Raw genomic sequence first — 13,030 nt, forward strand, 5'->3', positions numbered from 1 at the left:
ATACGTATGCACATTTAAATGTTTTACTCACGTTGGCTGCTGTGAAGGAGAGTCCGCAGGTTTTGGTAGCGGGCCATGTCAGTGGCAATGTATTGTCCTCACAGCGAGCAAAGAAGTTGTTTAGTTGGTGTGGGAGCAAGAAATCGGTGTCCGCGACGGGGCTGGTTTTCTTTTTGTAGACCCTGCCACATACGTCTCGTGTCTGAGCCATTGAATTGCGACTCTACTTTGTCTCTATACTGAAACTTAGCTTGTTTAAATGCCTTACAGAGGGAATAGCTACACTGTTTGTATTCGGTCATGTTTCCGGTCGACTTGCCATGATTAAAAGCAGGTGTTCGCGTGCTTTCAGTTTTGCTCGAATGCTGCCATCAATCCACAGTTTCTGGTTGGGGAAGGTTTTAATATTCACCGTGGGTACCACATCACCGATGCACTTGCTAATAAAATCGCTCACCGAGTCAGCGTATACATCAATGTTATTATCTGAGGCTATCCGGAACATATCCCAGTCCACGTGATCGAAGCGATCTTGAAGCGTGGAATCAGATTGGTCGGACCAGCGTCGAACAGACCTGAGCACTGACCACAGGTTCACCCAATGTGACATAATAATGAAATGCTGACTACAGGTTTACCTCTCAACAATTTTGTATTTTATTTAACCTTTACTTAATTAGGCAAGTCAGTTAAGAACAAATTGCTATTTACAATGACGGCGTACCCCAGCCAAACCAAGACGACGCTGGGCCAATTGTGTGCAGCCCCTACCGGGGACTCCCAACTATTTTGTGGCATCTAACCCAGCGTCGCCATCTTGCACACCTTGTGTGTGTGTGAGGTGTGTGCATGCATTAATCTGTGTGTGTTACAGCAGGTCTTGCTCCACCCAGACAGTCTTCCTCTGTTCCTCCTGGATTCTGTCTTTCACCACTCTGATGAGGTCATCAGGCCCAGCCCATTCCTCAGGCTCCAGACACGCATAGAGACACGGAACACTCTCCAGCTCTCTCTGCTCCGACACACTCTGACAAACTCCTCCTCACTGTCCACACGAAGGGGCAGCTTCCTGTAGGAGACAGATGCAAGGGGTTAGAGGTGAGGGGTTAGGAATACTCTCCAGCTCTCTCTCTCTGCTCCGACACACTCTGACAAACTCTTCCTCACTGTCCACACGCAGGGACAGCTTCCTGTAGGAGACAGATGCAAGGGGTTAGAGGTCAGCGTACCTTAGCTTCCTGATGTTCTTGTCACAGATCTTGATGTGGATGATGATTGGGTAGATCTCTCTCCTCAAAAGGTCTTTAACACAGCTCACGTCAGCCTCCATCAAACAGTGTTTACCCTGCACACAACAGACCTGGGTTCAAATACTATTTCAAATATCTCAATTCCTTTCATATACATTTACAAATTGAACAAGTAGTTGAATATTGGAATGTACTTGGAAATACACTTGGAAAGTACTGGCATGTATTTGAAAATACTAAAATACACTGATTTAAATCCAATCATGTTTCTGGAAGGCTGCCCATGTGCTCCCTCTCTACCAAGGTGGTGACCCCTGAGTAATGATCTCCTGATCTCTAAACTGTCTTGTCACTCAGGTTTCTGGAAGGCTGCCCATGTGCTCCCTCTCTACCAAGGTGATGACCCCTGAGTAATGATCTCCTGATCTCTAAACTGTCTTGTCACTCATGTTTCTGGAAGGCTGCCCATGTGATGACCCCTGAGTAATGATCTCCTGATCTCTAAACTGTCTAGCGAACATTTTAGAATCTTCAATCAACACTCAACACTCAGCTTCAAAATGTACTTCAATAGTGGCTGATCAAGGACATGGTAAATATAAATATAGCAGATTTTTCTGTACATTGGCTGGTAGTCTACACTTGTTGTATTCGGTACATGTGACAAATTAAATTAGATGTGACTTGATTCAATTTTTTTGTTTAGAAAGCCCTCTTGTGAAAACTTCCTCCATACCTTACTTCATTGTTAAATGAGTGACATACGAGTCACCAGACCTGGTCACAGGGATGGTTAACTACAGAATTCAGGGAATCTGCATTGTTGTTTTGAACCCGTGTATGAAATTATCAAATTAAACATGTTGGTCGCATACACATGTTTAGCAGATGTAATACAGAGCTCTCTGCACCTTGATGCTCCGGGGCCTCCAGGGCAGTTCAAGTTGTTAATGGAGGACCTCAATGGAATGATCTGCAGAGCACTCTGCACCTTGATGCTCCTGGGCAGTTCAAGTTGTTTACACTACTGAACAACCGATTGGCACGTGTGTTTTTCTGTTGTTCATTAGAAAATAGTTTTCCTGACCAATTCTGCGTTTGGTTAATGATGTTTGTCCCCCTTGAGCCACTGTAGATGAAGAAGCCTATTTCACTCAAAACCCCCCAGAATTAATCTAAGACAATTTAAGAAATCTGTTTTTGCCAAGGATGTTTTAGTTGCACATTTTTACATCTAACTAAGGTGTTTGGTTTCTCAAGTAAAGAAATGGGCGTCGTGTCGTCTTATGTAACCAAGTTGGAGCTGCTGGGCAGGTCTGTCTCACTGTCTATGCTATTAGATAGAAACCCAACATTCATTTACCCGTTGTGACGCACGGATGTTCCAAACTCCGTTTTAGACGAGACTTTATGACCAAAAGGATCCTATTTACACTTCGGGATTTATTGCTTTTCATTTTTTTTAAATGCAGTCGCTCTTTAAAATGAAGGACCTCGTTGTTGAGGAATGTGTTTTCTTTTTAAATTGCTTGTCATATTGTGTGGTTTTATTACGTTGGAAAAGAGGCCTTGGTCTCAATGGGACTCCCTGCTAAAATAAAGGTTCTATAAAATAAATCAGTCAAGATGTAAAATAGTATGTACCTTTGCAGCAACAGCCTCTATGTTCTCAGGAGAGACAACCTCGTAGGTGTTGGTGTTCTTCTCTCTGGAGGAGATGATGGGTTCAATCCTCTGTCTCATTAAGAACTCTTCTTTAGTTAGGACATCTGGAATACATGACCTTTTATTAATATAATATAACAAAATAATATTAAACACACACACACACACACACAACCCGACCTGGTTTGCAGATGTTGAAGTCCATGGCTCCACCCATGTTGAGTATCTTCTGAATAATGGTCCGGGCCAGACTGTTTGGACTGATCAGAACCGGCCTCTTCCTCTGGACCCGCTGAGGGGAGACCAGGCTGTACGGAACCAGGTTCACACTCCTACTCACATCACTGTATGGGTCTGCACAGTCTTCACACACACACACACACACACACACACACACACACACACACACACACACACACACATTGTAAAGGGTACAGGTTGTAGAGTGTATAATAATATATGCTCTCTCTAATTCTCTCTTTTTTCTCTCTCTCGGAGGACCTGAGCCCTAGGACCATGCCCCAGGACTACCTAACATGATGACTCCTTGCTGTCCCCAGTCCATCTGACCGTGCTGCTGCTCCAGTTTCAACTGTTCTGCCTTATTATTATACGACCATGCTGGTCATTTATGAACATTTGAACATCTTGGCCATGTTCTGTTATAATCTCCACCCGGCACAGCCAGAAGAGGACTGGTCACCCCACATAGCCTGGTTCCTCTCTAGGTTTCTTCCTAGGTTTTGGCCTTTCTAGGGAGTTTTTCCTAGCCACCGTGCTTCTACACCTGCATTGCTTGCTGTTTGGGGTTTTAGGCTGGGTTTCTGTACAGCACTTTGAGATATCAGCTGATGTACGAAGGGCTATATAAATAAATTTGATTTGATTTGATTTTGATTACTATACAGCATAAATATATACAATGCTAATATACACGGCTCAAAGAAAATAAAGGGAACACTTAAACAACACAATGTAACTCCAAGTCAATCACACTTCTGTGAAATCAAACTGTCCACTTAGGAAGCAACACTGATTGACAATACATTTCACATGCTGTTGTGCAAATGGAATAGACAACAGGTGGAAATTATAGGTTCTGCAGGTGGGGACCACAGACCACTTCTCAGTTCCTATGCTTCCTGGCTGATGTTTTGGTCACTTTTGAATGCTGGCGGTGCTTTCACTCTAGTGGTAGCATGAGACAGAGTCTACAACCCACACAAGTGGCTCAGGTAGTGCAGCTCATCCAGGATGGCACATCAATGCGAGCTGTGGCAAGAAGGTTTGCTGTGTCTGTCAGCGTAGTGTCCAGAGCATGGAGGCGCTACCAGGAGACAGGCCAGTACATCAGGAGACGTGGAGGAGGCCGTAGGAGGGCAACAACCCAGCAGTAGGACCGCTACTTCCGCCTTTGTGCAAGGAAGAGCAGGAGGAGCACTGCCAGAGCCCTGCAAAATGACCTCCAGCAGGCCACAAATGTGCATGTGTCGGCTCAAACGGTCAGAAACAGACTCCATGAGGGCCCGACGTCCACAGGTGGGGGTTGTGCTTACAGCCCAACACCGTGCAGGACGTTTTTCATTTGCCAGAGAACACCAAGATTGGCAAATTCGCCACTGGTGCCCTGTGCTCTTCACAGATGAAAGCAGGTTCACACTGAGCACATGTGACAGTCTGGAGACACAGTGGAGAACGTTCTGCTGCCTGCAATATCCTCCAGCATGACCGGTTTGGCGGTGGGTCAGTCATGGTGTGGGGTGGCATTTCTTTGGGGGGCCGCACAGCCCTCCATGTGCTCGCCAGAGGTAGCCTGACTGCCATTAGGTACCGAGATGAGATCCTCAGACCCCTTGTGAGACCATATGCTGGTGCGGTTGGCCCTGGGTTCCTCCTAATGCAAGACAATGCTAGACCTCATGTGGCTGGAGTGTGTCAGCAGTTCTTGCAAGAGGAAGGCATTGATGCTATGGACTGGCCCGCCCGTTCCCCAGACCTGAATCCAATTGAGCACATCTGGGACATCATGTCTCGCTCCATCCACCAACGCCACGTTGCACCACAGACTGTCCAGGAGTTGGCGGATGCTTTAGTCCAGGTCTGGGAGGAGATCCTTCAGGAGACCATCCGCCACCTCATCAGGAGCATGCCCAGGCGTTGTAGGGAGGTCATACAGGCACGTGGAGGCCATACACACTACTAAGCCTCATTTTGACTTGTTTTAAGGACATTACATCAAAGTTGGAACAGCCTGTAGTGTGGTTTTCCACTTTAATCTTGAGTGTGACTCCAAATCCAGACCTCCATGGGTTGATATATTTGATTTCCATTGATAATTTGTGTGATTTTGTTGTCAGCACATTCAACTATGTAAAGAAAAAGTATTTCATAAGAATATTTCATTCATTCAGATCTAGGATGTGTTATTTTAGTGTGTTACTATGGTTTTCTTTGAGACTGTGGTCCCAGCTTTTCAGGTCATTGACCAGGTCCTGCCATGTAGTTCTGTGATCCCTCACCTTCTTCATTATCATTGATGCCCCACGAGGTGAGATCTGGCATGGAGCCCCAGACCGAGCGTGATTGGTCATGCATGACCGTGATTGGTCATCTTGCATGGAGCCCCAGACCGAGCGTGATTGACCGTCATCTTGCATGGAGCCCCAGGGCGTGATTGACCGTCATCTTGCATGGAGCCCCAGACCGAGGGTGATTGACCGTCATCTTGCATTCGTGATTATCATCTTGATGGAGCCCCAGACGAGTGTGATTGAGATCTTGCATGGAGCCCCAGACCGAGCGTGAGACGGTCATCTTGCATGGAGCCCCAGGGTGATTGACCGTCATCTTGCATGGAGCCCCAGACCGAGCGTGATTGACCGTCATCTTGCATGGAGCCCCAGACCGAGCGTGATTGACCGTCATCTTGAACTTCTTCCATTTTCTAATAATTGCGCCAACAGTTGTTGCCTTCTCACCAAGCCTATTGTCCTGTAGCCCAACCCTGTGCAGGTCTCCAATTTTATCCCTGATGTCCTTCCACAGCTCTCTAGTCTTGGCCATTGTGGAGAGGTTGGAGTCTGTTTGATTGAGTGTGTGGACAGGTGTCGTTTATACAGGTAACGAGTTCAAACAGGTGCAGTTAATACAGGTAATGAGTGGAGAACGAGGGCTTCTTAAAGAAAAACTAACAGGTCTGTGAGAGCCGGAATTTTATTGGTTGGTAGGTGATCAAATACTTATGTCAAGCAATAAAATGCAAATTAATTACTTAAAAATCATAGTGATTTTCCGGATTTTTGTTTTAGATACCGTCTCTCACAGTTGAAGTGTACCTATGATAAAAATTACCTCTACATGCTTTGTATGTAGGAAAAACTGCAAAATTGGCAGTGTATCAAATACTTGTTCTCCCCACTGTTGGTGTGTGTGTATAGAGAGAGAGAGAGAAACAGGGTGTAGGGTGTATAATAATATACAGCATATATATATATGAGAGAGAAACAGGTGTAGTGTATAGGTGTGTGTGTATATATATGAGAGAGAAACAGGTGTAGTGTATAGGTGTGTGTGTATATATATGAGAGAGAAACAGGTGTAGTGTATAGGTGTGTGTGTATATATATGAGAGAGAAACAGGTGTAGTGTATAGGTGTGGTGTGTATGAGAGAGAAACAGGTGTAGTGTATATATAGAGAGAGAGAGAGAAACAGGTGTAGTGTATAGGTGTGTGTGTGAGAGAGAAACAGGTGTAGTGTATAGAGAGAGAAAACAGGTGTAGTGTATAGGTGTGTGTGTAGAGAGAGAGAGAGAAACAGGTGTAGTGTATAGGTGTGTGTGTAGAGAGAGAGAAACAGGTGTAGTGTATAGGTGTGTGTGTGTATATAGAGAGAAACAGGTGTAGTGTATAGGTGTGTGTGTGTATATAGAGAGAAACAGGTGTAGTGTATAGGTGTGTGTGTGTATATAGAGAGAAACAGGTGTAGTGTATAAGTGTGAGTGTGTATATATAGAGAGAGAAACAGGTGTAGTGTATAGGTGTGTGTGTATATAGAGAGAGAAACAGGGCGTATAGGTAGTAGTGTACATGGTTTATGGTAGGATGTAGGTTTATGGTAGGATGTAGGTTTATGGTAGGATGTAGTTTGTGAATCCTGTCTCAGGGTTTTGAAGCCTGGTCTGGGCAGCGTTGGGTTTCCTGTAGTGTTTAGGGTGTAGTGTGCAGGGTGCAGGGCTTACCATCCTGTCTCAGGGTTTTGAAGCCTGGTCTGGGCAGCATTGGGTTTCCTGTAGTGTTTAGGGTGTATGGTGCAGGGCTTACCATCCTGTCTCAGGGTTTCGAAGCCTGGTCTGGGCAGCATTGGGTTTCCTGTATTGTATAGTGTGTAGTCCTTCCAGACCCATATCAAACATCTCCAATCCAAAGTTAAATCTAGAATTGGCTTCCTATTTCGCAACAAAGCATCCTTCACTCATGCTGCCAAACATACCCTTGTAAAACTGACCATCCTACCAATCCTCGACTTTGGCGATGTCATTTACAAAATAGCCTCCAATACCCTACTCAACAAATTGGATGCAGTCTATCACAGTGCAATCCGTTTTGTCACCAAAGCCCCATATACTACCCACCATTGCGACCTGTACGCTCTCGTTGGCTGGCCCTCGCTTCATACTCGTCGCCAAACCCACTGGCTCCATGTCATCTACAAGACCCTGCTAGGTAAAGTCCCCCTTATCTCAGCTCGCTGGTCACCATAGCATCTCCCACCTGTAGCACACGCTCCAGCAGGTATATCTCTCTAGTCACCCCCAAAACCAATTCTTTCTTTGGCCGCCTCTCCTTCCAGTTCTCTGCTGCCAATGACTGGAACGAACTACAAAAATCTCTGAAACTGGAAACACTTATCTCCCTCACTAGCTTTAAGCACCAACTGTCAGAGCAGCTCACAGATTACTGCACCTGTACATAGCCCACCTATAATTTAGCCCAAACAACTACCTCTTTCCCAACTGTATTTAATTTTAATTTATTTATTTTGCTCCTTTGCATCCCATTATTTTTATTTCTACTTTGCACATTCTTCCATTGCAAAACTACCATTCCAGTGTTTTACTTGCTATATTGTATTTACTTTGCCACCATGGCCTTTTTTGCCTTTACCTCCCTTCTCACCTCATTTGCTCACATTGTATATAGACTTGTTTATACTGTATTATTGACTGTATGTTTGTTTTACTCCATGTGTAACTCTGTGTCGTTGTATCTGTCGAACTGCTTTGCTTTATCTTGGCCAGGTCGCAATTGTAAATGAGAACTTGTTCTCAACTTGCCTACCTGGTTAAATAAAGGTAAAATAAAATAAATAAATAAAATAAAAGGGTGTAGGGTGCAAGGCTTACCATCCTGTCTCAGGGTTTCGAAGCCTGGTCTGGGCAGCGTTGGGTTTCCTGTAGTGTTTAGGGTGTAGGGTGCAAGGCTTACCATCCTGTCTCAGGGTTTCGAAGCCTGGTCTGGGCAGCATTGGGTTTCCTGTAGTGTTTAGGGTGTAGGGTGCAAGGCTTACCATCCTGTCTCAGGGTTTCGAAGCCTGGTCTGGGCAGCATTGGGTTTCCTGAGCTCACAATGCGAACACGCTCACTGCTGTTCATACGCTTATACTTATTATCCACCCTGCTGACAAACTACACACACACACACACATTGCACTTTACTGAGGAGGTGTGTGTGTGTGTGTGTGTGTGTGTGTGTGTGTGTGTGTGTGTGTGTGTGTGTGTGTGTGTGTGTGTGTGTGTGTGTGTGTGTGTGTGAAGGTGTGTGAAGGTGTGTGTGTGTGTTACCTGTAGTATCTGTGTGATGAAGACGCTAGCTCTGGACATGCGAGGGCTGGATTTGGGGTCTGAGGACAGGCTGGACTCTTCAGGCTGTAAGCTGTTCTACACAACATAAACAACAATAACAACAACAGGGTTATCAATGTTATCAACAACAAATCAAGACAGTTCAAGGTGTTTACATGTAGTTAGCTCATGGTTATTAAAGGGTTGATGGACACTGTAGAGTGCATGGAGAATAAGAGCACCTCCTCCAAGCTGCCCACTGCACTGAGGATAGGAAACACTGTCACTCGCCCCTTAAAGGGTTGATGGACACTGTAGAGTGCATGGAGAATAAGAGCACCTCCTCCAAGCTGCCCACTGCACTGAGGAAAGGAAACACTGTCACTAGCCCCATTATTAAAGGGTTGATGGACACTGTAGAGTGCATGGAGAATAAGAGCACCTCCTCCAAGCTGCCCACTGTAGGATAGGAAACACTGTCTCTCACCCCATTATTAAAGGGTTGATGAACACTGTAAAGTGCATGGAGAATAAGAGCACCTCCTCCAAGCTGCCCACTGCACTGAGGATAGGAAACACTGTCACTAGCAACAAATCCACCATAATCGAGAATTTCAATGAGCATTTTTCTACGGCTGGCCATGCTCCCCCGCCCCGCTTCTCCTTCACTCAATTCCAAACAGCTGATGTTCTGAAAGAGCTGCAAATTCTGGATCCCTATAAATCAGCTGGGCTAGACAATCTGGACCCTCTCTTTCTAAAATTATCCTCAAAATTCGTATCGTCTGAGATCCCCAAAGATTGAAAGCTGTCGCGGTCATCCCCCTCTTCAAAGGGGGAGACACCTTAGACCCAAACTGTTACAGACCTATATCCATCCTACCCTGCCTTTCTAAAATCTTCGAAAGCCAAGTTAATAAACAGATCACCGACCATTTGAATCCCACCATACCTTCTCCACTATGCAATCTGGTTTCCGAGCTGGTCATGGGTGCACCTCAGCCACGCTCAAGGTCCTAAATGACATCACAACCACCATCGATAAAAGACAATACTGTGCAGCCGTCTTCATCGACCTGGCCAAGGCTTTCAACTCTGTCAATCACCGCATTCTTATCTGCAAGACTCAATAGCCTTGGTTTCTCAAATGACTACTCCACTAACTACTTCTCAGATAGAGTTCAGTGTGTCAAATTGAGGGCCTGTTGTCCGGACCTCTGGCAGTCTCTATGGGGGTGCCACAGGGTTCAATTCTCTGGCCAACTCTTGTCTCTGTATATATCATTGTCGCTCTTGCTGCTGGTGATTCTCTGATCCACTTCTACCCAGACAACACCATTCTGTATACATCTGGCCATTCTTTGACACTGTGTTAACAAACCTCCAAACGAGCTTCAATGCCATACAACACTTATTCCGTGGCCTGCTAGTAAAACTAAATGCATGCTCTTCAACCGATTGCTGCCCTCACCCGCCCGCCTGACTAGCATCACTACTTTGGAAGGTTCTGACTTATATGTGGACAACTACAAATACCTAGGTGTCTGGTTAGAGTGTAAACTCTCCTTCCAGACTCACATTAAGCATCTCCTATCCAAAATTAAATCTAGGCTTCATATTTCACAACAAAGCCTCCTTCACTCATGCTGCCAAACATAGCCTCGTAAAACTGACTATCCTACCGATCCTGACTTTGGCGATGTCATTTACAAAACAGTCTCCAACACTCTACTCAGAAAATTGATGCAGTCTATCACAGTGCCATCCGTTTTGTCACCAAAGCCCCATATACTACCCTCAACTGCGACCTGTATGCTCTCGTTGGCTGGCCCTCGCTACATATTCGTCGCTAAACCCACTGGCTCCAGGCCATCTATAAGTCTTTGCTAGGTAAAGCTCCGCCTTATCTCAGCTCACTAGTCACCATAGCAACACCCACCCATAGCACGTGCTCCAGCAGGTATATTTCACTGGTCATCCCCAAAGCCAACTCCTCGTTTGGCCACCTTTCCTTCCAGTTCTTTGCTGCCAATGACTGGAACGAATTGCAAAATCACTGAAGCTGGAGACATATCTCCTCACTTTAAGCAACAGCTGTCAGAGCAGCTTACCGATCACTGCACCTGTACACAGCCATCTGTAAATAGCCCATCCAACTACCTCGTCCCCACATTGTTATTCTTTTTTGCTCTTTTGCACCCCAGTATCTTTACTTGCACATCTTCTGCACATCTATCACTCCAGTGTTAATGCTAAATTGTAAATATTTTGCCACTATGGCCTATTTATTGCCTTACCTCACTAATCCTACTACATTTGCACACACTGTATATAGATTTTTCTATTGTGTTATTGACTGTACATTTGTTTATCCCATGTGTAACTCAGTGTTGTTGTTTTTTGTTGCACTGCTTTGCTTTGCTTTATCTTGGCCAGGTCATAGTTGTAAATTAGAACTTGTTCTCAACTGGCCTACCTGGTTAAATAAAGGTTAAATATTATAATTATTTTTATAATCTATGGAGATTCAGGAATTCCCCAGGGCAGCTTTCTAGGCCCATTTACTTAAAAAATCTTTACTAATGACATGCCACTGGCTTTGTTTAAAGCCAGTGGTGTCTAGTAAGAATGACTCAACTCTATACATGTCAGCTACTACAGAGACTGAAAGGACTGCAACACCCTTGCATACCCCACAAGACATGCCACAAGAGGTCTCCTCACAGTCCTCAAGTCCAGAACATCTATGGAGGCAGGTATTACATAGAGTCATGCTGGCAGTTTGTAGTCCATGTCAAAGACACGTGGCAGACTTGGAGGCAGCATTGGGACAGGGCATTTAGCTGCTGATCTGTCCACTCCATCAACAGTAGCTGTGCCTGAAGTGGAAGCAAATGAGACCTCATAGGCATCCTCTACTGTGTGCTCTGGAGGCAGCACTGAAGGAAGAATTCTAGCTGCCTATCGGTTCTCTCTCCTGACAGTGGCTGTACCTGCAGTGGCCACTTTGGCAACTCGGCACTCCGTGGCTGAAACAGCAAGCTGGGATGTTTCCGGGACATTGAATGAATTGCCAATGAACCGCTGAGCCAGTGGTGGGAGGGAGAAAGGATAGAATCTGTCCTCTTCCTTGATATTAGATATTGCTACTGGAGCAACTGAGACCTCAGGGGTTCCCTCTACTGTCTGCTGTGGTGGAATGGAGTCATCGTTAAAGAAGTGTGGCAGGTATCGATGCAGTATTGAAGATAGATGTGTATCTGTTGATAAGTCCTCTCTTTTACCAGCAGATACATCTGCAGTGGCCTCTGTGGCAACTGGGCACTCAGCAGGGACAAAGTAGGAAAATACAATGAACCGCTGTGCATCCTGAGTGCGTATGACCAATGGAGAGGGGGGATGCAACATGGTTGGTATTGGCCTCCGATTGGTGAAAGCCAGTGGTGGGAGGGAGTCAATACAGGGAGCCATGAACTCAGTGAGTGGACGTTTGGTCACATCTCTCACATTCTGTGGGATAAAAGAAACAGACATGATGAAAGTGATCACATTCAGTACATACATACTTTATGAGTGAACACTATATACTTATACATCACATATACAATGCCTTCAGAAAGTATTCAGACCCCTTCACTTCTTCCACATTTTGTTACCTCACAGCCTTATTCTAAAATTGGTTAAATAATTTTTTTTGCTCATCAATCTACACAAAATACCCCATATTGACAAAGCAAGAACAGAATAGTTCCAAATTCATTTGAAATTAAAATAATGGGAATATGCTTTCGTATTCATTACTTTGTTGAAGCACCTTTGGCAGCGATTACAGCATAGAATCTTCTTGGGTATTACGCTACAAGCTTGGCATACTTGTGTTTGGGGACTTTCTCCCATTCTTCTCTGCAGATCCTCTCAAGCTCTGTTAGGTTGGATGGGGAGAGTTGCGGCACAGCTATTTTCAGGTCTGTCCATAGATGTTCGATCCGGTTCAAGTCCGGGCTCTGGCAAGGCCACTCAAGGACATTCAGAGACGTTTCCCAAAGTCACTCCTGCCTTGTCTTGGCTTTGTGGTTAAGGTCGTTGTTCTGTTGTATGGTGACCCATCGCCCCCAGTCTGAGGTCCTGAGCGCTCTGGACCAGGTTTTCTTCAAGGATCTCTCTCTGCTCCGTTCATCTTTGCCTCGATCCTGACTAGTCTCCTAGTCCATGCCGCTGAAAAACATCCCTACAGCATGATGCTGCCACCACCGTGCTTCACTGTGCCGTAGCTG

The 13,030-nt window shown here is 45.3% G+C and overlaps 1 protein-coding gene across 3 annotated transcripts; it reads right to left on the reverse strand.

Moving 5' to 3' along the window:
- Nucleotides 1-452: 452 nt before the first annotated feature.
- On the reverse strand, nucleotides 453-8,886 carry LOC112240332 (caspase recruitment domain-containing protein 11-like). 3 transcript variants are annotated; one of them, XM_042313556.1, is made up of 6 exons: nucleotides 8,757-8,886; nucleotides 8,483-8,600; nucleotides 3,096-3,278; nucleotides 2,895-3,019; nucleotides 1,230-1,345; nucleotides 454-1,069 (listed from the first exon to the last, which is right to left on the reverse strand). In XM_042313556.1, the coding sequence occupies exons 1-6, from the start codon at nucleotides 8,793-8,795 to the stop codon at nucleotides 928-930; spliced, it is 723 nt and encodes a 240-aa protein (XP_042169490.1). In that variant the 5' UTR covers nucleotides 8,796-8,886; the 3' UTR covers nucleotides 454-927. The 3 variants fall into 3 exon arrangements, with proteins under 3 accessions (XP_042169491.1, XP_042169490.1, XP_042169492.1); XM_042313557.1 differs by lacking the exons at nucleotides 8,483-8,600; nucleotides 8,757-8,886 and adding an exon at nucleotides 8,319-8,476 and having other exon boundaries at nucleotides 453-1,069; XM_042313558.1 differs by lacking the exons at nucleotides 8,483-8,600; nucleotides 8,757-8,886 and adding an exon at nucleotides 7,237-7,367.
- Between the last annotated feature and the right edge of the window lie 4,144 nt (nucleotides 8,887-13,030).

This window comes from Oncorhynchus tshawytscha, unplaced genomic scaffold, assembly GCF_018296145.1.
Source record: "Oncorhynchus tshawytscha isolate Ot180627B unplaced genomic scaffold, Otsh_v2.0 Un_contig_344_pilon_pilon, whole genome shotgun sequence".
In the NCBI taxonomy this organism is placed as follows: Eukaryota; Metazoa; Chordata; class Actinopteri; order Salmoniformes; family Salmonidae; genus Oncorhynchus; species Oncorhynchus tshawytscha.